The 24,169-nt window shown below is 38.9% G+C and overlaps 1 protein-coding gene across 9 annotated transcripts in view; it reads left to right on the top strand.

Moving 5' to 3' along the window:
- The window catches only part of ATRX (ATRX chromatin remodeler), a 64,252-nt gene that overhangs the window by 34,845 nt on the left and 5,238 nt on the right, over positions 1 to 24,169 (top strand). For all 9 annotated transcript variants that reach the window (XR_015276160.1, XM_086850117.1, XM_086850120.1 and 6 more), the window contains 21 exons: positions 238 to 368; positions 879 to 1,115; positions 2,732 to 2,825; positions 3,423 to 3,531; positions 4,148 to 4,327; positions 4,710 to 4,851; positions 5,237 to 5,346; positions 7,241 to 7,387; positions 7,590 to 7,767; positions 12,773 to 12,910; positions 13,098 to 13,273; positions 14,232 to 14,349; positions 14,926 to 15,056; positions 15,350 to 15,438; positions 15,606 to 15,775; positions 16,646 to 16,799; positions 17,076 to 17,179; positions 18,761 to 18,869; positions 19,943 to 20,120; positions 21,432 to 21,626; positions 23,158 to 23,307. Coding sequence is in view for 8 of the 9 variants with exons in the window: in XM_086850117.1 (XP_086706243.1) it covers positions 238 to 368; positions 879 to 1,115; positions 2,732 to 2,825; positions 3,423 to 3,531; positions 4,148 to 4,327; positions 4,710 to 4,851; positions 5,237 to 5,346; positions 7,241 to 7,387; positions 7,590 to 7,767; positions 12,773 to 12,910; positions 13,098 to 13,273; positions 14,232 to 14,349; positions 14,926 to 15,056; positions 15,350 to 15,438; positions 15,606 to 15,775; positions 16,646 to 16,799; positions 17,076 to 17,179; positions 18,761 to 18,869; positions 19,943 to 20,120; positions 21,432 to 21,626; positions 23,158 to 23,307 (3,040 nt within the window). In the remaining variant the exon portion in view is untranslated. The remainder of the gene's footprint in view (positions 1 to 237; positions 369 to 878; positions 1,116 to 2,731; positions 2,826 to 3,422; positions 3,532 to 4,147; positions 4,328 to 4,709; positions 4,852 to 5,236; positions 5,347 to 7,240; positions 7,388 to 7,589; positions 7,768 to 12,772; positions 12,911 to 13,097; positions 13,274 to 14,231; positions 14,350 to 14,925; positions 15,057 to 15,349; positions 15,439 to 15,605; positions 15,776 to 16,645; positions 16,800 to 17,075; positions 17,180 to 18,760; positions 18,870 to 19,942; positions 20,121 to 21,431; positions 21,627 to 23,157; positions 23,308 to 24,169) is intronic.

Here is a 24,169-nt window from a genome sequence, read left to right as displayed (position 1 = left end):
TTTAAAGAAGCTTTATACAAACCTGCTTTCAAAAAGCAAGTCAACACATTACATTTAATGTGAGATTTTTGCTGATAGATCCTGTCTTGCCACAATGACTTTTTATCACGTGTCCTTTTTTTTTTGTTCAGCTTTCAGCCCTTTTTTTTGAAGTTCTGAATGGTGTAGGATTACACTTGTCATTCATAGATTTACTTGAACAATGGAATAAATAGTGTTTTCTGTTTTACTTCAAAGAATTGCCAAGAAAATGCTTTTAGAAGAAATCAAAGCCAATCTTTCCTCTGATGAGGATACGTCTTCAGATGAGCAGCCGGTGGAAGGAAAAAAGAAACCTGCAAAGCAAACTGAACACACAGGAGATAATGGTAAGCACCAAAAAGCATCTGGGAAAAAGTGGTGCTGTGGCACCTGTCATGATTTCAAGGGTCACTTGGGAAAATGATGATGATTAGAGGTTTCAGCAAAAAATATTACTGATTTTGATATGTAGTTGCCACATAGAGGCCAATGTATGTGGTCATGAGGATTACCATCTCTTTTTAGTCTTCTGTATGTTTATTTTTTTGTTATAGTCTGGTATTTGTAAGCAGTTAAGAAGTCCTAGGGGTTTGTGAGGGATTATTATCTCTGCAGAACAGTGTGTTCTGCAAGTGTAAAGGAGAGATTTGGCTAACACAGCCATTGGAACAGACATTCCAAGCATTCAGGCAATAGGAAGTACTAAACATTTGAGGAAACTTGTATGTTGTTGCTTGTAATTCCCTGGAAAAGCACAGGATTTAGCCTAAATTAATTCAGATTTTAATTATTGTCCAATTTATGTAAGATAAGAAAGTGACTGATATGCATGTGGTACTGACTCTTTCGTGTGACAGGAGAGAAGGAAAAGGAAGACAAGAAGTCTGAAAAGGAAGACAAGAAGTCTGAAAAGGAAGAACATGATTCTGAGTCGGACTCAGAGGAAGAAGAAACATCCAAGAAGCCCAGATATAGACACAGACTGCTGAGGCAGAAGCTCACCGTGAGTGATGGGGAGTCTGGAGAAGAAAAAAAGGTGGTGGTGAAATCAAAGGACAAAAAAGAAGTGGGGAAGCGCAGAAATAGAAGGAAAGGTACATAATCCACATATTTTTTTTCAGTCATAGAAAGTACTTGCTTCTGTAGAATAAATCCAAAGCTTGTCAGAATGGACATCTCAACCTTTGTGATTTTAAAATCCCTGCATAAGCTTCCTTGTGTATGAAATCTAGCATTCCCTTATCTTTGTTTGATAAAATGGTTTTATTTGAAATGTCAAATACAAGTGCAGCTCTCTCCACTTGCTCTATCTTCTGAATTGGATTAATCCTGTGGAGTCTTAAAATATCCATCCTAAACAGCAGAGGCAAGCCCAGAATGTCTAAATTTGGGGAAGGTAGTCCTGTCCTTTATGTAATTTGTCTCTTGGACTGGCAGTGGTGCCTGAGGAATGTGTCCATGCTGGAATTGCAGTGGAGCAGGCTGGAGCTGAGCACCAGATGGCACTGTGAAATGAGCCTGGGCTGGAGCTTCATTGTTGCAGGCAGAAACAAAGAACCAGTGGGTGTTTCCTGGCCAGGAAAGGTGCACTGGGCTGCCCTGATCCCTGTGGTGCCCTAATGCCAGCCAGCTGTTGTGGTCTTCCACAGAATAAAAGATGCAATGTGATTTGTTTAGCATTTTCCTCCGTGAAAACTCTCATTTTTATCTGTTTGCATATTCGTGGTTTTCCTCCCCTTATATGATTAAAATTCTTACCTACAGCATTTCATGCAGGAGGAATAACTGTAAACATTAATTTGAATTAATGTGCAAATAAGAGGCAGCTCAGGGTTCTTTAGTGCAAGCCTTTGAAGTTGACTGCCCTCAAACAGAACAATATATTTGATTTCAGTTTGCCCTTTTTAGCCCTGTTATTGATGTTACCTTCCCCATGTATGTAGAACAGCTCATGTTTTAAGCCTTGTCATTTATAAAACAATTAAACTTTCCACTGTGTTCAAGGTCAAGCTGAAATTAAAGGTGTTAAATGCCACGCTGGTGTCTTCATTACCTAAAAATGCCAGTGATGACTCCTCAAAGTGCTTAGGAGAGTATTGCTAATGCTGCTCTTTTAGGTTTCCTTAATTTTTAAATCTTAATTGCTTTTTGAGGGAGTTTTGAGCTTGCATTACCTGAAGTAATGCCAAGCCATAAATGTAGTCGTGCATTTTTATATTTTGTGTGTAAATAAAGGCCCTTTTCTTGAAGTATGGTTATAAAATGTCATATAAAGCATTTGAAACAAAAGCTTCTGTTTAACTAAAAATCACCTTTTGTTTTCTGAAGTTCCATACTTTTCCCCACAGTTCCCCTCCATCATTTAATGCTCTCTCCCATTTTATTTTAAAATAAATGTAGATGTTCATGCATAAGAACCTCAAGGCTTGTGGCACAATAAGCCATCCACCAGGACTCAGCTAGTGGTTAAATTTTAACCTTTTTTTCTCTGTAGCCTTTTTATCCCTCTTTCTTCTTATAAATATGGGTCCCATATTTATGAAATATTCATATATATATTCATAGATAATAAGAAATATTATGAGATATTCATATTTATGAAATGAACCTTGGCAGTGCTCGTTGCTCTTGAACAGTTGGTTGTGCAGTGAGGAGCTGCTGGCTTTGCAGTGATCCTCACCATGAAATAAATGCTGTTTTATTTTCCAAGTGAGCAGTGATGACTCAAATGACTCCGAGTTCCAAGAGTCTGCAGTGAGTGAAGAGGTCAGCGAGTCTGAGGATGACCAGCGGCCAAGGACGAGGTATGAATAAAACTGAACTGTGCTTACCCTGTGTTTATTTTGGGTTTTAATAGTGCAGTTTATTCAGGGAGATGGTAAAAGTTAAAACACTTTGGAGCAGTTCTTAAAACCCTTGGAGATATTTGTTCATAGGAATTATAGAACATTAATTTATTTTGCAGCAAACGTGAGAATTTTGAGTTTTTACCACAGTAGGGGATATGAAACAATCTGATGAGCCAGTACAACAACAACAAAAAAAAAATCAACAAAAAATGGACATTTTAAGGCCAAACACATCACTGTCAACTGGTGGATTGCAGTATAAGACTAACACTTTGTAGTTCTGTGACTCTGTAGGGTTTTCTTACTGCTCTGTGTAGCCAGTGGGCTGAGCAGAAAGGAATTCAGAAGTCATCCCTAAGTGCACAAAAGGAGTGCATATTAATTAATTAATAATAATTAATAATTATTATTAATTAATAATAATAATTAATAATTATAATTAATTAATATTAATATTAATTAATGATGTAGTACTCCTTTACCATTGTTTTTTAATGAGGCAGAGGATTATTATGGTTAATCAGTAATATTGCTTTTTTGCTTTTTTAATAGATCTGCCAAGAAAGCTGAGGCCGAAGAAAACCAGCGCAGCTACAAACAGAAAAAGAAACGAAGGAGGATAAAGGTTCAAGAGGATTCATCAAGTGAAAATGAGAATAAGGTGCTGTATCATGTTTTGAAGTAATAAATAGGGAGTTCCTGTCTCTTCTGCCAGCTGCTCAGGGTATCTCAAACAGCTCTGCACAAAAGACAGTAAAAAATTAAAAATGTTCTCAATGTCAGTTCAGGCTAAAATTTTTAAAATGCTGCCACTGTGGAGGTAAAACCTTATGTTGAACTAAAACTTTTCCTGTCTAGATCTTGATAAAAATGCATGTTATTGAAGTAAATGGAATTTTTAATCTAAATGTAGATGAGACAAATTGTAGATAAAGGCTTTGGTAGTGTTGGGGTTTCTTTTTCTGTGCAGTGTTGGTAAGGGCTGATCTGATTTAGCACCAGTATAACAGCAAAAAAAGTGCTTTATTAATAATCATTAGCTACTATCAAATGATAACAGTACCTTCAGTATTGCCTTTGCACAGCTAGGCTTATCTTTGATATCTCAGAATACATTACAGTTAAGATGGCACTTCTTTTGTCAGACTTTTTTTTCTTATTAGCTGAACTTCCCCTGTGTGTGTAAGAATCTCTGGGAGCTTGTCTAAGAAAGAAGGGTTTTGTTGGTTTGTGCCATGATTTTCTTGTTAATGTGTACTTTACTTAATTTCTAATAGAGTAACTCTGAGAATGAGGACAATGATGACTCAAAATCTCCTGGAAAAGGCAGGAAGAAAATCAGGAAAATTATTAAAGATGATAAGCTTAGAACAGAAACACAAAATGCACTTAAAGAAGAAGAAGAAAGAAGAAAACGTATAGCAGAGAGAGAACGGGAGAGAGAGAAACTGAGAGAGGTATGGTCTGGTTTCTGTGTAAAATTCTGTGAACTTGAATTCCTGATGATGTTTAAAATGATAAATTTCAACCTCAGTGTAATTTATTGAGTAATTTTTGAAAACTGCTTACATTTAGCCTTATAAGCCACAAGTTTTGTCTGCAGTTTCCTGCAGGCTGACCTTGGTAAGTTTTATTTGACTGCTTTATTTGACCTTAGAAAGTTGTTTCACTTCCCTGCTGCTTCACTTTCGTGCCAGAGTAAGTTGTGATGCAGTAAGGAATTGAAAGTTTCTCTTTACTAAATAAATTATTACTTCCAGTTCTGGTAAATCTGAAGTGTCTCAAATGCTGGGTGTGACTCATGAGAATATTCCTCTAATGCCTTTTTTCTGTTTGCAGGTGATAGAGATTGAAGATGCTTCTCCTCTGAAATGTCCCATTACAACCAAGCTGGTTTTAGATGAAGATGAAGAAACCAAAGAACCATTAGTGCAGGTTCACAGGAGTATAGTGACCAGACTGAAGCCACACCAAGTAGATGGTAATGAAAGAGTTTAAATAAAAAAAAGAATTTTTTTATTCACTCCAAGGGCACAGCACCTTATGCAGACTGAACTAGAATAATAAAACCTTCTTGACTGGCAAAACCAGAATGTGTCTTCTCTTCTCCCTGTCCCCAAGATCAGGCAATCTGCATCCTCACAGGAATATTTTCCAACCTAGTTGCCACATCTTCTATGAAGCTGTGAATATAATAAAGTTCAGGACAAAGATCATCCCACATACAACCCACTGGACAAAAATGTTAATTATCCTGGCAGCTTTCCTAAGAGTTACCATGATCTCAGTGCTCACAGCTGTCTCTTATCAGGTGAACTTTAATAAAATAAATATTTATTCAGAAAATTTTCAATTCTTTTCTTCAGGTGTTCAGTTTATGTGGGATTGCTGTTGTGAATCTGTAAAAAAAACCAAGACATCTCCTGGCTCTGGCTGCATTCTTGCTCACTGTATGGGCCTGGGGAAAACATTACAGGTAAGGAACGAAATTTATTTCCAAGTGCTATGTAGTTCTCTTGCAACTTAGAACAAGAAAATAAATACAGGTACCAGGAGAGGCTCCAGGAACGTGTTTCTAAGACTGTGGAATAATCTTAACGAGGTTGTGTTTTTTCTGTCCTCCTCATTCATTTTTTTCCCCTTAAATGATTTATTTTCTTGGCTGCTTTGGAACTAATTTGCCTCTGATAAAGTACAGTTGGTTGTTTTTATTTTTTAATGCCAAACCTTGTGTGTAAAGTCAGGTGCTGGTGGGTTTGTGGGGATATTTTGAGTGACACAGCTGAGGATGATCAGAGGAACCAAGGTCACTCATAGTATGACCAGTTCAGGCAAACCAAGCTGCAGCTGCAGTTGGTGTTGGTCCATATCAGGATTTTATTTCCAGCATATTTTAAACATTTGCTTTGTTTAGGGAAATGGTGATGACACAATATTTTGACAGTCTACAATTCTACAGAACAGTTCAAAAATCAACTTTGAAAGGTGTATTTTAACAGACTTGATCCTAGCTTAGCTGGTGTGGTTCTTGAGGGGTTAATCACACCTTTTAGTGGAGATTTGCAATGCTTTGCAAAACTGTTGTGTTGTAGGGGACTTTTTACACCTACACTTTACACACCATGTAGTTTGATGAAATACTTATAGCAGAATGTATTTTTATAGTGATCCAGATGTGTTAATAACAATAATTTTGGCTGCAACTTCTTGATAATCAAAGAAAGCTATAGTTAGAAACATATATCAATATAAGCCATTTTGAAGGCTGGTGTTTGAAGCTGAGGTGGTTGTTTTTTCCATATGTGTCTGTTTGCCAGCCACTGCTGTGCTCTGTGATGCCATTTGTTGTTTAGCTTCTAAAAGAGCTGATCCAGCCATGAGTTCTAGCAGACCTTGCCAGCTGCAGGGCAGGATGTCAGTAGAGATCAGGGAAATCAGGGAACTGGGGACTTGCTGGCCATGACTGTGGTCATGAGACTTCCTGGGTAGTTTTGTCTTACACAGAACCACCAGTAAATCTTTTTGTTTTAAAAGCACTTTGCTGCCCAGTGTTCCAAGCACAGTCATGCAGTTTAAAATTCCTCTATTAAATCAGAGTTGTCAGATACCAAGATTTGATGCAGAAAGAACTTGTGCTGTTGTACATCCAAAGTCCAGTGGGAGAGCTGGAGCTGCCTCTCTGACACTCCTCTAGTCCTGCCTTTGTTTGCTGCTGCTCAAAACAGGCAGCCCAGCAGACGCACTGACACCAAAAGGTTTTGGGTTTTTCCCAGCCTCAAGAAGGTGGTGTGGTCATCCTCAACATAAAGCCAGGCTGGCTGCAGGGTGAATCCTTGGAAAACACTGCCATAACCTGCTGCAGAGATCTGCTGAGAGAATTTGCATTGAAATACCTTGAAAAAAGTGTGAGAAACTGCTTTAAGACTGGTGTTCACTTTTAAGAAACTACTGTGAATTTAATTTATGTTTGGGATGAATATTGGGAGAAAGCTTAAAAATTACATGATAGAAATGTTTAATTTATGAAAACAATCGGTGAAATGTAAGGGGAGGGTTCCCTATGAAATCCTTGATAGATTTCAGCATATCAAAAGTATGATATGCTTCATACTTTGCAGCATAAAAGTATGAAGCAATTCAAAAATATCTCAGTATGTGAAGGATGTGTGCAGCCAGGGAATGCAGAGTAAGGAGTGTATGAGCTCCAAATACACCTGTGTGAAAATTCAACCAAAAATTTATATTTGTTTAACCAAAAAATATCTTTGAACAATACTGTTGTTGGTAATTTAATTACATAATTGAGTAGATAACATTTATCTTTCTTTCCTGGTGTTTATTTGGTGTTCTGCCTGTTTTTTCTCTTGCAGGTAGTAAGTTTTCTCCACACAGTCTTGCTATGCGACAAACTGGATTTTCGGACAGGTCTGGTTGTGTGTCCACTCAACACTGCCTTGAACTGGCTGAATGAGTTTGAAAAATGGCAAGAAGGTTTAGAAGATGAAGAAAAACTAGAGGTAAGAGGCTTAAAAAGAGTTCTTCATTAAATAACTGGATGATTTTCATAATTAGGAAGCTCCACCACTTAAGATAAAGGCTAAGAAATGTGCTTTAACCATGTGAAAAATATTCTTGCATTACTGCATCAGAAGTATTAAAAATTAGACAACTGTTGAATATTTTAAGAGGGATTAAAGGGGTTTTTTTCTCCTTTGGAAGGTCTATGAGCTGGCAACTGTGAAAAGGCCTCAGGAGAGGAGCTACATGCTGCAGCACTGGCAGGATGAGGGAGGGGTGATGATCATTGGCTACGAGATGTATCGAAACCTGGCACAAGGCAGGAATGTGAAGAGCAGAAAACTTAAAGAAATATTCAATAAAGCTTTAGTCGATCCAGGTAAGTGAAAATGTATACAGGTTGTATAGTGTGAACTTCAGGTTTATGTATATGAGCAAAGAAAATAAAGAATAAATAGTATTGGTAAGATTAATCGTATTTTCTTTGTTGGCTTTTGCTGAGTTACAGGAATTTGTTTAGAATCTCCCCCATCTGCTTTTGTAAATAAATTTCTGTAACAGTCTTTTCTATTAAATCATATACTAGGAATATATTCTAGAAACTTTTCCTAATAAGTATTTTTGTTGTCTTTGCTTCCTTTGCAAAGTAACTGGAGGTGTCTGTTGGGGACTCAAGGCTGTTTTAATCTGTTAATTTGTTACCACCACAAGCTGTTTTGTCCTTAATGAAAATCTACCACTGAGGGGGCAACTACACATGAAAATAGTGGACAATGTACCTTAGAAGTGTGAAAAAACAAGTGTTATTGAAGTGCTAATTAAAGGAATGCAGATAAAGCAGTTAATTACTTCTTCAGTCTTGAGAAACAGATGTCTGGTTTGAGCTGAGCTGAATTTAGCAAATTTATGTTGGCATGTATGGAAGCACTTGAAAGTATTCCATGTTAATATAACTGATTTCTCAGGTGCTTACTAAAAATTTTAGGATTAGGAAGGTTCACCAAAATAGCAAAATTTCCCTACAAATTCTGAACTGGCAACTGATACCTGAAAATAATTTAGAGTTAAGCGGGATGTCTTAAAACCTGGTTTTAAAAGTTTTTGCAGCTTTGCTGTACTGTTGATATTTGTCTTTGAGAATGCAGGTATGGAAGGCAGAGTAAGTGGAGCTGGGTTTTCTTGGATTTTAATTATCTGACTGGACTTTACATACATAATTTTACAGTGTATAATTGATTTTTTTTCTCTCTCTTTCTGTTTGGTAATTGTACTTTTTGAGCTTGATTTTGTGAAGTTTCCTACTAAAGTAGGGCTGTGAATTCTGTTCTAACAAAAGAGTTTATTCTAAGGAGAAAAATAACTTTGTGATTATTGGCATTGGCCAAGTGGAATTGGCATCTCCAGCTCTGCAGAAAGGTTGTTGGAGCAGCTAAAACATTAATTAATTTTCTGCCAAGTCATACAATGGCTCTGGAGTCAAGGAAGCTCCAGTACAGCAGCTGGTGAACTATTTTAACTATTTTTGTTGCTATATAATGTGTTGATTCCACACACATTATTTAGGCAGTGAAGGAAATGCACTTCTTGCCAATGGGGTTTTTGACTCCTCCTACTCAAGCTGTAGTTATTAAGACCAAAAAAAACCTCAACAGCAAATCAAAAAACCAAAAAAGAGGGGAAAACCCTGTTCTGTCAGTGCTATTCTGTATCTGATTTTCTCAGGATATTGCATTTATTCGGAATATTGTCAAGGAAGTGGAAGCTAAAGGAGAAAAGGTGTGAATTGTTGTCTCAAAGTAGTGGTGATAGGACATTTTAGTAATCATAATTTTGTATTTAGTGGGTCTTGTTCTGGTGCAGTGATGAAATAAAATGTTACACAGGAATTGATTTCTGTGGGGTTTTTTTCCTGGTGGAAAATGTAAGAGATGGCAAACATAAAGTTGTTACTGTGTGTCTTTACAACAACATTGTCCCTTCATGGATTTGTGTTTGTGTAACCCCAAAAATACTGAACTGTGGGATGTCAGGAGGAGACAGTGACTGGTGTAACCTTCCCTGTCCCATCCCATGGCTTTTACATCCTGCTGCGTTCCTGTTCTCCTTCCAGACCTCTTCAGACACTGGGACAGAGCAGTGTTTGGGATTAGGTCATTTGTGTTGTTTTAATTGAGTTTGGAATCTGCAGCACATTGACCCTCACAGATTTTGAATAATTCTATGTGAACATGGAGCCTCCTGTTCTCTTTTCTTCTAGGACTGGGTTGGTGGAGTGCAATCAGACCATTGGGGAAGTCTTCCTTGAAATAACTCCTTCATTATTAATTAATAACTCCTTAATTTTGTAGGATTGTGGAAACTTTAAGGTTGGAAAACACCCCCAGGGTCGAGTGCAGACTCATCATGCCCAGTAAACTGTGCCATGATCTTCCATGTCCACTCATTTTTTGAACACTTCAGGGGTGATGACTCCACCACCTCCCTGGGCAGCTCCTTTTATGCTTAACCACTCTTTCAGTGAAGAAATTTTTCCAGCCTGAACCTCTCCTGGCACAATTTGAGGGCATTTCATGTTGCCTCATCCTTATCTCTATTTTAACTAATTGCAGGAAGACAGGAGTGTCTGTGTGTTGTTACCCATGAATTTTTGGAGCCATTTGGATTGGCTAAATGTGCATTGCAAGACTCTCATTTGTTTCTTGCTCCCTTGGTGGGTCAGCATGGACAATTGCAGATTCCAGTGCAGGAGAAAACCATGTGCTGGCTTCTGTGGGACTGGAAATAGGGGAACCTTGGCCTCTGGGGTCACTTCCCATTCAAAAAGGTGCAAATTTGGGATTTGAGTGCTAAGTTAATGAGATGTCTGGTGAAGAATGCTGGGCTCAGATATTATATAGGGGAAGCTTGTGTTGCACTGTCAAGGGGAGCAGAAGGGGAAGGTTTAGCCAAAGTTTATGGGTGGAGAAGTGATTTCATTAATTAACCAGCTCAGCTATGTGGATGAATGGCAGGATTTTATCCACATGCAGGATTTCCAGGCTGTCTTGTGCCACTGCTGAAGGGCTGTTGGTTATTGATCATTGCTGTGCTCTGCTTGAAGCACTTCAACGACTTTTTCTTTGTATTTTTTTTTTTTTTTTTACTTGTTGCTACTAACAAAAATTCTGGTACTGTTTAACTTGGAGACTTCTCTTTAATTGGCAGTTGTATAAAGTTCTTGTAGACTTCAGAGAGACAGGAGAACTGTGTGTACATATCTATATATATCCATCTTTTAAGTATTTCAGTATATTAACATGTGCAAGTACAGTAAGAAGGGTGAGAAGATGAAAACTTTGAGGAAGGATTGCATGGGTAAGGCTTTTTAGCCTAAAAAAAAAACAACTTCACTGATGTATTTTCCACCATTTAAGAGCTGGTTAATGAAAGGAGTGTTGTCAGTTGGATTTGACATGATTAGGAGGAAGAAAAGGGTAGAATTTAATCAGATTTGGAGCAAATTGGGTATTATTGCACAGAGTTTTAGCAAGAGAGAGGCTGTGGAGTTTTCCACTTCTGTCAGGTCTGCCCCTTTCTCGTAAGCCTTATCTCAGATGGAGAAAATGATCTAAATGATCCCCTGAGGTCCCTTTAAGCTTTACATTCCTTTATCATATTTTGAGGAATGTTCTGTCCATAATGATTTGCATTTGTGTTTTGGAAGAACAAGGGAAAGACCCTACAAACTGATGAAAATCCCTGCTGCTAACTGTAGCCAAGATGTTAGCTGAAGATATCAGTGCTGCATTTCTGCCAAACAAACCATGAATAATTGTACTGAGATAGGAGGTTTTTTCATATTTTTAGTGTCATTCACTTACTCTAAACAACAGGTTTTGAGGTGGCTTTTTAATTGAATTTCTTTAACTTCATGTGAATGAATCACAGTCTTTAATGAAATGAGGACTAGGAACTGTCCCTGCTAGAGATGGTTACTTAAAATTAAAGGAAGGCTTTGTGTGTAGCCACTCAGTGTTTTTTATTCTGTCAAAACTGGGAAGGTACAAAAGTCATTAAATAATCTGGGGAAATGTTTCTGTGGCAGGTGGGAAAAATTCAGAAATCCATTGGCTTGGACAAGCCTAATGCATTTGGAATTCATATGTGGATTTTCATAATTGTCTTCTAGACTTGTTTCAAAAGTTTGGGGTTTGTTTTGTTTGGGTTTTTTACTTGGAAAGAAATATCTTCTTGATTCCTTTCTCTTCACATGTAAGATTTAAATGACTTTTAAACCACCTTAAAATAGCATGATTAAGGTGACTGGCACTGGTGTGTGGAGTCAGAGGTGTAATCGATTCTCTGTTGTTGATCACTGCCCTAGAATTAATTTTATTCTTTACAAGGAAGTTTGAATTTAGTCTGAGACAAAATATTCTCAGTAAATTATACAAGATTAAACTGTCCTTTCTGACAAATCCTCCTTTGCTCCTCAAATATTGGCCTTTTTAGTGCTGAGTTGCTGAACCCAACTGGTGGCTTTTCCCCAAGGTGCAGCAACTTGTCATGAGCTGCTTCCAGAGTTGAGAGTGCTGGAATGGAGGTCAGGTTTAGAGCTGGTAAAACATTTATTCTGAGTTACTACTTGGATCCTGGAATATCTTTTACTTCATTTTCAAGGAAAGAAATTCCAGAAATTGTGCTAAGCCTGAAAACAATTAAGAGTAAGTCTGTACTGCCAAGTTGGGTATTATTTATCTTATTATTAGAGTTGCTTTGCATACTGTGGGAATGTGTTGTGCTGTGGTTTTGACATTCCTTGTGCAGCTCACTTAAACCAGACTGATATTTCATCTCCTGGAAGAAAGCTGAGGACATTCCTGGGGAGACTTTCAGCTGCAAGGTGGCAATTCACTTGTCTGTAATTCAGATCAAATCTGGTTGTGTTTTATATTCTCTAAGACTTCTGATTGCACTCTGTCTCCCTAGTGATATTCTTGCCTTAATGCAAAATTTCAGGTTACCTGTTTTTTGGGTGTTTTGGGATTGCCCAAGTGTCAGTAGATGGCAGCCTAAAGCTGGAGAGAAGAAAGTTTTGCTGAGTTTTGAGAGGGTGGATGGAGGTACAGCCAGCAGGAATAAACCATTTTAACAGGAATATGCTGCCATGAAGACTTTACAAGCAGCAGCCTTGATTTTACCGGAGTGGCTACTCTGAATGCTTGTGCAAAGGCTGAGTGAAAACCCAATCAGTGCTAAAAAAATCTCACCATTAAACACACCAAAAAAAATAGTTTTAAAAAACCCTTAAGTCACATGGTTGAACAAATTTTGGGTACTTTAGGCTGTTAGATTCTTTGTGGCAGTGAAATATTGTGGAGAAATTTAATATTGTTTCTTTCCAGGTCCTGACTTCGTGGTGTGTGATGAAGGACACATACTGAAAAATGAAGCATCTGCTGTCTCTAAGGCAATGAATTCTATTAGATCTAGGAGGAGAATAATTCTGACAGGAACACCACTGCAGAATAATCTTATAGAATGTGAGTAGTTGTCTTTTATTTCCTTCAGCACACTTTTGCCTGTCAGCCATAGAAGATATATTTAGTTTGATTGGAAGAAAAGGATTTGAAACAGTGCAGATGCCTGCTAGGTTTCCCTGTATTAGATGTGACACATTTGCTTTCTGTTTGCATTTTGAACCACTCAAGTCTGATCTGCTTCTCCTAGATCACTGCATGGTTAACTTCATTAAGGAGAATTTGCTTGGCTCAATTAAAGAATTCCGGAATCGATTCATCAATCCCATCCAAAATGGGCAGTGTGCAGACTCCACTCTGGTGGATGTCAGAGTGATGAAGAAACGTGCTCACATCCTCTATGAGATGTTGGCTGGCTGTGTTCAGGTGAGAACAGTTTGTCCTTAATTCATCACTTGAATTAACTGCAGGGAAGGAGAGGAGTTATTTTGTCTCACTCTGATGAAATCACCCAAAGACCTGTAAACATCTGATTTGAGAGCTCCATAAATCTTTGAACTTAAATATTTTCACTCATTGTTAGATCCCTGCATTAGGGCTTCATACTTTTCTCCAAATGTCAGTGTGTTCTAAAATACAAGTATTAGAGGATACAGCTATTTCCTGCTGGGAGACAAGAACATTTTATGTATATGGTAGAGTAGGACATTAGTTGCTCTGAAATACTCCATTTTAATTTCACATGCACATTTAAAAACTGCCTTAAAGTCTGCACAGAAAGTTGCTGGTCCATAGTTTATCAGTTATTTCTGAATATGTATTTTTTCTGATCTGTGAGAATCAGAACAACGGAAAACAAGAGAGAAGGAAAATTATTCAGGTTCAAAAGGGTGAAGAATTTGCTACTTTATAGATCTTAAATAAAAAAAGCTTTGGATGGAGCTCAACTGGATTTTCTCCCAGCCCTGTGCAGAGCAGACCCTGTCCATAGAGGGCAGCTCTCTCTTGTGCTCATTGGGTGAGTGGAGACACAGAGCAGTGTCAGAGGCAAAAAAACCCAAAATAGAAATAAAATCTGGTTGTAGTATTCTAAAATAAACCCCAAAAGTAGTTCTTAGAGCACCTGGAGTTGTAATGAACTTTGCAAGGACTTGGAACTGGGGATGGGCTTAGCAGGTCATAGACTTTGGTCTAAGTGGGATTTCTGCTGCAGAGTCTGTAGTGAATTTTATTTCCTGGGCTGATTTTCCTCCTTGGGGGCTGGAAAACACCACAATCACCATCACCGATCCATGGTGCTTTGTCCTTTGGGGTGCCACAAGTCCTGCATCTCTCAGGTCAGAAACCATATTTCTGTGACTGAAGCACTGTTGTTAAATTGCAGAGGAAGGATTACACAGCATTAACCAAGTTCCTGCCCCCCAAATACGAGTACGTGCTCGAGGTGAGGATGACCCCAATCCAGTGCAAGCTGTACCAGTATTACCTGGATCATTTGACAGGTATGTGCCTGCAGCTCTGATGGCATTTAATAAAAGGGGCATTTTGCCACAGTTGGGAGGTGAAAGTCAACTTTTTGAACATTGTCCTATGCACTGAAGAGCTTGGACAACAAACAAATAGGCTGGGTTTTTTTAGGGATTTTTTTGTAGTATAATACTGCAGCATTACAGGTCATTAAAAGTAGCTTAGATTAGTTAGATTCATTGAGACCTACATGCAAATCTTATTTTGTGTTTTCCACCTTGGGCTGCTTTTACAAAACCTAAATAGACATGTCTGTCTTTTTAAGAAGATTTGTGTACATTCCTGTACTGAGGAGCAATGTGCTTTTATGTAAAAAATATATATTCATGTTTCTCATTATCAAGAAAAAGGAGAAAATCTAATTTTGACAACTTTAACTAGGAGAAAAAATGGCTGTGAGTGAGTAATTTGAGCCCTTTTACAAGAGATGTTGCAGTATGATGTGCAGCTGGAAAGAACACTCAGATCTGCACTGCTGGGCTCTTCAAAGGGGAGCAGAATGTGGCAAACTCACTTCAGGGCTCACTCTAAAACCTGAACTTTATTGTCAGGTGTAGGTGGTGGCAATGAAGGTGGAAGAGGCAAAGCTGGAGCTAAACTATTCCAGGATTTCCAGATGTTGAGCAGAATCTGGACTCACCCTTGGTGTTTGCAGCTGGACTATATTAGCAAAGAAAATAAGGTAAATTAGATATATCAAAATACTCTCACTTGAGAACTTTCCAAATAAGCTCTGCCAAACTCTAGGTAAAGTTTCATCAAATTAATGGAAACCTTTGTTGCTGTGGGGTCATTTTGCTGCTGGTTTTGTCATATTTTTCTTGCTGGGTATGTTGTCATTCTTAAAACATTTTGCAAGGCCAGGCCTTTGTAGAACTTAGCATTGTTTAAATGAAGAGTAAGCAGATGGCTGAAGGTTTAATAAAAGCTGCTGGGTGAACACAGTTAATAATTTCAATTTTTTTCTCTTTTGAGGGCTATTTTGATGAAGACAGCATGGATGACTTCATAGCTTCAGATTCCGACGAAACTTCCATGAGCTTAAGTTCTGATGATTATGCCAAGTAATTGACCTTTTATTTAGTTTGCTGGTGTTGTTTCCCCTGTAGAACTGATTTCTGTAAAGTGAATGTTTATTTTGTATTTTATGTGTCTGTTAAGATATGTTTTCTTTCTTCTTATGTGGGTTTTAAAAAAAAATAATAATGGTTTGTATAATGTTGCTTTTTAGGAAAAAAAAATCCAAGGGGAAAAAGGTGAGGAAAGAGTGTAGCTCAAGTGGAAGTGGCAGTGATAATGATGTTGAAGTCATTAAAGTCTGGAATTCAAGATCTCGTGGAGGTGGGGAAGGAAATGTAGAAGATCTTACAAACAACCCTGCATCAACAAAGTCAGATGAAGGTGAGGATAACACAGAGTGATGAAATCAAGAGGCAGCTTTGTTTTGCAAAAGGCAATTTGAGAGAGCTGTCAGAAATTCTGCTGTATGGCAGAATGGCAAATTCCCTAATTCCCAGTTACAGCTCCTGCTACTTCTAATTATGTATTTATCCTGAAAAAACAGGGGGCATCAACTTAGAACTGGGGGGTTTTGAGGCAGGGAAGTTTCACAGTGAAATTCTTTAATTCAGAAGAACAAAATTATATAACCTGGAAGATTAATGGAAAGATTAGGAAATATAGCTGTCATAATTTGTTGCATCTGGAATTTGAATTGGATGCTGAGCAAGCAGATCCAGTGCAGCAGGAATACAAGACCTTTTTAAAGCTGTTACTCAAACTCCTTACAGCTGCACATTTAATTTTTTTTCCCTGTAATAATCTAACTTTTGTCTTGTATCTGGTATAATAGATAATTTTCTAATTCTGTTATTTCATGTGTGTCTAATCTCTTTCCCTAAGTAATTTAAAATTTCTGGGACAGTTCAGGTGAGAATTTTTTTTTTTGCCCCCATCCCAATGGCAACATCTTGTAAATGTGCTGTGAGTGGAGGGTGTGTGTGTAAAACATTTACACACAGAGATTAAATGTGTTAAAGGAATTATGTCATAGGCAGGGTGAGATTCTGTCTCTGCATCCCTTAAATATTTAACTCTTGTAATTGCTGATAGTGCAAAGGCTGTTTTTCCTTTGTCTCCTTAACTCTTTTTCATACCAGTTAAGTGTAATAATGAGGGAACAATTCTGTAGTTCAGACATTCAGAGCATTTAAATGAAGACCATGTTCTCATCTTTGATTTTTATTTCTTTTTCTTTGTTTTTTTTAATAGGCAAAGCTACATCCTCTTCCAATCCTGGTAGTCCAGCTCCAGACTGGTACAAAGATTTTGTCACTGATGCAGATGCTGAGGTGTTGGAACATTCTGGGAAAATGGTGCTGCTCTTTGAAATTCTTCGAATGGCAGAGGAGCTGGGAGACAAAGTGTAAGTTCTGGACATGTCATTAAAGACTTCAGGATTACATTAGTCTGGGAGTGTTCCCCACCCACTCTTCATTCTGCTGGGGCTGTTTTCTGAAGCAGACAAGCATGGTACACTCATTTTTGTCAGGGATCTTCCCACACCTGCCTGTGCTCCACTGAAGTCTTGCTCTGTTTGTCTAAAAGTTTGTATCAGAGGGAGGAAGGAACAAAAATGAAGCAGTACAATAATTTAAATATTCCTGAGATTAATTTTGGGTTTCCCTCTTACTTTTTTCAGCCTAGTGTTCAGCCAGTCCCTAATATCTCTGGATTTGATTGAAGATTTCCTGGAGCTGGCTAACAGGGAGAAATCTGAGAGAGAAAAGCCTTCTATCTACAAAGGTGAGTGTCTTCTTCAACAGCTGCAGTGCTCAGAACTCTGTCACAAGTGTCTATTCAGTGGAATGGGTTTGGAATCAGTGTTTTCATTAGGATATTGGATGCTTGGACTGTTCCTGAGGCTGGCAGGGTTATTGGGCTCCCCTGCAGGAGCTCTCTGCTGTCCCATTATGAACACTGATTTCAGAGAGTAGCCTAAGCAGATTAAATGTTCATATCTGAGAGAAGGCATTTTGTTAAATTCTGCACAAAAATGATGTTAAATTCTGGTGCATGGCAAATCCTGATCCTTCCTCCTCAGAGAGAGAGAGAGTGAAACAAAAGGAGGCAGCTTTAAACCAGCGTGTAAAACATGGAAAATGCGAATTTAGGCTTTATATGCACAGCAGCAGTTTGGCTTATGGATTTCATAAGGGAGCAAATATTGAATTAATTATTATCCTAGTGATGCTCAAATGGCATGGAATTCCTCGCTGGGGTGTTCCCAGAGCTCCTGAGGATGCTGTTCCTCCTTAGCCAGAGTTTATTCCCAGGACTTGTGGGTTGAAGAATTCCTTCAAGTCTGCCTTTCCTTTCCAGTCTCTCATCCATCTCTTCCACGTGTTTGCACTTTTAGAGATAAGGGAACAGTGGCTCAGTGGCAGTGACTGGAGATCTCCAGTATCTGCCTCTCACAGGTTTATGGTTCCTGCCTGCTGCTTCCTATTCTGAATTTTGTCACGTCACACATTACAAGGTGTCTTTTTGAGGAGTTGTGTCTTTATTCTGAGATTTTAAGGAGGTTGGGGTTTTTCATGTGTGATAGTTCTGGCCAGCAAAATTAGATCATGGCAAGATTCACCTTTCCTGACAGAACTCACCAATCTGCCTCCCACAATGGATTGAATTGAGCAGTGCTGCTCCCAAAAAAGTTGTTTTCTTGATGCTTGATGGCTCAGGGATATTAATTTTGTGTACAAAATGATGGCCAGAGAAGATGGAAGGTTACAGTGAGCTGGGGAGAGAAGAAAATCCTCCATCAGCTGTAATCATTCTTTTCCCCTGACAAAAAATTGCTGTAAGAATTTTTGCTGTAAAATTGTTGCTGTAAAAAATCTGACAAAAAGTTGCTGTAACTCACAGGGTAATTAAAGCCAGAAATTTTGCTGGATTTCAGTTCCAAAATGAGTTTGACCTTTGAAATCTCCTTTGGAGCACTGACTTTATCAATGCTGCTTATGTGGGAGACTTACACTGGTGCTGTAGGTGAACCTACCTGGCTCAACTGGAACAGTGCAATTAGGGCTGCAGCACCTAAAGATGAGATGTAACAACATCTTTGGGACTTGTAAAATTAACTAGGGCTCCAAGTTAAGGCAAAGCTCTGCAAATTATAAATACAGCTAGAAAGTGTGAAAAATAAGAGGACTTCCTCCTGCCAAAAAAAAAAAAGCTCAGGTATTTTCACACAATTAAATTTAAATTTAACCTCAGAACTGTTTGGTTTTTTTTTAATTATAAATTTCTGTCTTTAAATTCCAATTGGTTACCAGTCTGGTTATTTACACCATCAGCATTTTCATAACTTGGCTGTTGCATTTACAGGTGAAGGAAAATGGTTCAGAAATATTGATTATTATCGCTTGGATGGCTCAACCACAGCTCAGTCCAGAAAGAAATGGGCTGAGGAGTTTAATGACGAAACTAATGTGAGGTGAGATCTCTCCTGAGATATATATGCTTTATTTTTCCCTTTTTCTTTCTTTTGTTCCCTATTTATTATTTCTTTTGTTAGCTTATAGACCTTAGGAACCAGGCAAATGATGATCAGAACTCACACAGAAAATGTGCAGCAATGTTACTGACTTCAGTAAAATTAATCCCATTGGACTCAGCAATGTTTCCTTGCTCTTTTGATTGTCCTTTAGATTGTTAACAATTTAAATCAGACAGAGTGTTTTTAAAGGATGCACAGACCTAGGAAGGGTGTGGCCAGGAGGCTGCAGTCCCTGGGCCACTGAGGAGCAAATTAAACTCCTTTAACTGCCTCCAGAATTGGCTCCCAGCCCTCCACTGCTCCTCCAAAATGGGACTTTCAAGTCTGATTTAAATAGAGAGGCACAAACTTGTATTTGAATGAAGTTAAGGAGCTTCACCTTCCTAGTTTTGTTTAACAAATAAAATACGTAATCAGGATGTAGTCACTTATAATGTGCAGGGGAAAAAAAGTTCAATTACTAAAAGTTCAAGAACTAATCCAGTATTAATACTTTTAAATAGTTTATTCTCTCAGGTGTCTGTCAAGAACTGATTCCAGGGTGAACCTGAGTGAGATTTTTTTGAATCTCTAAAAACCCGGATATATCAGAGACATAAGATATGTCAAAATGTCAAAAACCCCAGATAAATCAAAGAGAGTTACCCTGAAAGTTTGCAGGCCAGGAATGAGTTTCAATGGCATGGAATCTGCCTGTTTAAAATTATGGTTTAATTTGATATAACTGATTTCATTAGAACTTGAAAATGCAAACCCCAAAGTTTTTTCTTCCCCGCCAGTTTTTCTTAACAGCTAATTTGCAAAAGGCCTTGATGTGTATTTTTGGGAGTGTATGTTTTGCTAAAAGTGTTGTTCTTGTAAAATCTGCATCTGTTTTATGCTAAAATCCATTCTTTTAATGAAGTTTTAGAGTTGTTTCAGTGTATGAGCAACTCCACAGTAACCCAGCAACACAGGAGCAACAGTTATTTTCCAAAATACTCAAACTTTGCAATTTTCCTCTGTTCCAGAGGCCGCTTGTTTATCATATCCACTAAAGCAGGTTCCCTGGGAATAAACCTGGTGGCTGCTAACAGAGTCATCATCTTTGATGCCTCTTGGAACCCCTCCTATGACATCCAGAGCATCTTCAGGGTTTATCGCTTTGGGCAGAACAAGCCTGTGTTTGTGTACAGGTTTTTGGCTCAGGTACGTTTCTGGCTGCAGTTTCTGTGCTGTTTCATCCTGCTATCAAATTTGGGAGCCAGGACTGTGAGGGTTGGACCTGTTTGGGCTGGTGTTGGAGTCTGTGGTGACCCAAGTTGATCCAGTCATATTCCAGCTCTGATCTGGAGCAGCGTTTGGCCACTGAAGCAGCTCACGAAGGAAAGAATGGTAAAATAAATGACACATTATTTCCTGTAAAGTCCTCCTTGTCTGACACTTTGTGTAACCCAAATTCTAGAATTGCAGCAGTGAATTCACATGTCCAGACCCAGACTCAGAACAGGAGTCTCAGCCTTTTTAATTTGCACACCCTTAAAAACTGTGAATGGAGCAGTCTCTGCAGAGGATGGTGGTGTTGTTAGGGAATCGCCCTGCCCAGGGCAGCTCCTTCTGCAGACCCTGATGGTCCAGCTGCAGTGAAACCATGGGGATTCAAGCTTGTTTTTATAAAAAGGCATCCAGTCCTCACTGGAAAACTCATATCACACCCTACAGATATTAAAGATGGGTAATAACTCGGGTGGACACTGCTCTGTGCTTTATGTAAGGTCGTTATTTCTGTTAGGAAATGCCTTGCTTCAGCTTCTGGTTCCTCAGATGTGACAGAGGAGCCTTGGAGACCTTTCCCAGTAGCACTTAACCCTTGATCCAGGCACTCTTTCCATCCCAGCTGGAGCAGATCCTTGTCTGGGACATGTTACTGTCAGAAATAGGGTTTTTCTTCAGGCTTCTGTTTATTTTTGTAGTTTCTCTGTGCACTTTTGAACTGTTGATTCCTTTTTAAATTACGTTGTTCAGAACGGGCTGTGCTGTTCTTGTCCTTCTCAGTCATCTTTTTTTTCAAAAAATAAGTAATTTTCCTTTTTGTCATCAAAGATCTAATTTTTTTTGTACACAGCTGTGGTGAATTAGACTTGACTGCCTCCCCTCCACCACAGTGATATGGTATCTGTTTTCCTTTTTACAGGCTGCTCAAAGCAGCAAAATAAGGTACATGCTGTGAAAATTGCCATTTTTTTGGTCATAATCCTACTTTGGGGAATTGAAGCAAAACTGAATCTCTTAAAAACACCACTAAAAGACCAATTTTTTTCCTCTAGTCAACAGCTAGATGACATCTGTCCCATGCACAGCTCCTGCTGTGCTGCTTCCAGCAGGTTTTGTCTTTTATTGCTCAGCAAACAAAGAGCTTGAAAGTGGTAGAAACTTGGTCATGGAAACAAGGCAAACAGAACTGCTGGGTTGTTGTTTTGGCTTTTTTCTATCTCTAAGTGTGGCTGTGTTTGTGTTCAGGGAACCATGGAGGACAAGATCTATGACCGGCAGGTGACGAAGCAGTCGCTGTCCTTCAGGGTGGTGGACCAGCAGCAGGTGGAGCGGCACTTCACCATGAACGAGCTCACCGAGCTCTACACCTTTGAGCCAGACCTGCTGGATGACCCCAACTCGGAGAAGAAGAAGAAGAGGGACACCCCCATGCTGCCAAAAGTGAGTGGTGGCCATCAGCAGGAGTTCTGTGCTGTATAATCAATCTGGGTCTGTTTAAACATATTCTAGGTTTTTAGTGTAGAGCGGTGCTGGCCACTTGGAGTGGAGCTAAATAGCAGGGAGCACAATAAAATCCATAATTGATACAACACTTCCTATAATGAGCTGGCTGAAGAATTTCCCCTCAGTGTAATTGACACTATGAAAGGAAGATACTCATTAAAAGACCAAATTTTTAAGGCGGAGCAAACCAAGACACTTTTTCTCACATTTTGAATGAATAGAAGTTTTACTGCATGAAACCAGTGGAGAATTCAAATTAGCATCTGAGTGGATGCTAAAGCACAACTGCAGTTTGTGAGAACACATCTGTGAAGTGGCAAATCCATGTTTTCCTTTGCCAGGACTTTTTGGATTTTAGTTCCCTGTTTAACCTCCTGTGGGGACCATTAGTAGAGATAAGGGAAGAGTTGCACTTAGGTAAGAATAAATTTTAGGGGAAAGAATAACTTGTTCCATTACTTAATTCTTTTTCTCTGAGTCAGTTTATATTTGAGATTAGGCTGTGGGTTTGCCATGTTGTTGTGCTCTGTGCCCACACCCGGGATATTCTGGGAGGAGCTGGTGATGAAGACAGTGATTCACACCAGATAGGAGCAGGGTGGGACAAAGAGCAGCTCATTGATAATTGGTTAATGTAATTAACTTTTCAAACACACAGAAACAAACAGCTTTGTGGAACTGCTCTGACAGAACCCCTGGGCAGGACTTCCACATGCAGTTCCCAGAGTGGCTGCAAAAATCTGTTTGTGGGAGCTTTTTTCAGTCATTGTTCAGCTGAGATTGGTGGGATGGACTGGATGTGGAGGGGCTGGAAGGACTCAACTCCTGGCCTGTAATTCCTCTCAGGAGTGGTTCAGTGATGTTTTCATATTAGGAATTTTAGCCTGAATGCTGAGGTGTGTTGGAGCTTCCTTGATTCCTGAAGCTCATCAGCCACACAAGTCATGTAAAAAGCCCAGTTCAATAATGACCTTAGAAAAGGAGCTCCTGAGGTGCAGCAGGAGCAGTTTTTCGTAGTCCTGTAGGGATCTTTTTCTTCATCTTTTGCAGCATCACTTTGACTTCCAGACAAAAAGGTTTTACTTAATAATATTGGACATGTTGGGCCCAAAGTACTGCTCAGTGTTTGAAAGCTGTAGAGATGCTGTTTATGTGTAATAAATGCAGATTTATTGATGGGTCCTGTCTGCTGTGCAGCCTAAACAAAGGAAAAGCCACCGAGCACATTCCATTCTTTTTAGGTGCATTTATTGTTGTGGAATCTGAGTGCATTCCTGTGGTTTATTAAGTGTCTGGATTGTCATCTCTGCAACAGACTGTTAATCCATTGTTCTCCCTCTGAGGAAAATTGTACTTTTAAATGATTTTCAAGTTTTATTGTGCTGTGGAGTGCTGTGTGTGGAATGGGGAGGGAGCAAACAGGGCAGAGCTGCTGAGTGACTCCTCCTTTATCTCCTCCTTTGAACAGGACACCATCCTGGCAGAGCTGCTCCAGATCAACAAGGAGTACATCGTTGGGTACCACGAACATGATTCACTCCTGGACCATAAGGAGGAAGAAGAGCTCACTGAAGAAGAGAGGAAGGCAGCCTGGGCAGAATACGAAGCAGAAAAGAAGGTAAAGCTGTTTAATTGATTATATCTATGAGAATAACCTTTCCAAGTATCCCAATTACCTTTTCAGTTTGTCTTGGAGTAATTAAATTTTGTTATAGACCAAGATATAAAGCAAATTTTGACATAGGAAAAATGGAGATAGTGTGTCTTTTTTGCTCCTTCAATGCTGGTTATTTCTGTGTATTTGCTTTGTTACTTTAATTGCAAGTTACTTTTACACCTGCATTTTTTTTCTAATTTATGCTAAAACTCAGCTGATGTCCTGTTTAATCCCTCTTTTCCCATTTGAGGGGCTCTGTGTGACAGTGTTACCTTCCTTAGCTAATACACACATTAACATATAAAACAATAGCTAATAAAACAAGAGAAATCAGTGAAATTACAATTAGGTGCAACTCAGTTCCCATTTTGTTGGCCCATGCCCTGTATTGTATCAGAGAGGGTTGATGGTGATTTATCCCCACTAATTGGGGGTGTGGGGTGCCCCAAAGCTGTGCCTTTACCCTTGGCAGGATCATAAGAGAAGTTAATGAGATGCCACCAAGGTTGAAATTCTCTTTCATATTTGTTGGTGTTACCCCAAATTACCTTTTGAGTTTCAATGGGTCAGGCACCCTCAAAAGCCTTCCACTAAAATTACTAAAAGACGGTGTATAAATTGTCACTGACCACCTTGAGTGAACTGATGAAAAGGTTTGGGGAGGGAAAAGAAATAGGAAGATAAGAATAAAATCTGAAGTTACCCTGTGAGAAATCCAAATGGGCAGTGAGCTTTACATTCCTGCTAATAAACTGTGCATTTCACTTCTTCAGAATTTCATTGCAGGCTGGTCAAACTCAACATTAAGTAGTGGGTTTTCAAT

The sequence above is a fragment of the Cyanistes caeruleus genome, chromosome 14, assembly GCF_971803275.1.
Source record: "Cyanistes caeruleus chromosome 14, bCyaCae1.hap1.1, whole genome shotgun sequence".
In the NCBI taxonomy this organism is placed as follows: Eukaryota; Metazoa; Chordata; class Aves; order Passeriformes; family Paridae; genus Cyanistes; species Cyanistes caeruleus.
Note: the sequence above shows the minus strand (reverse complement) of the source record. Positions and strands in the feature narration are given on the sequence as shown.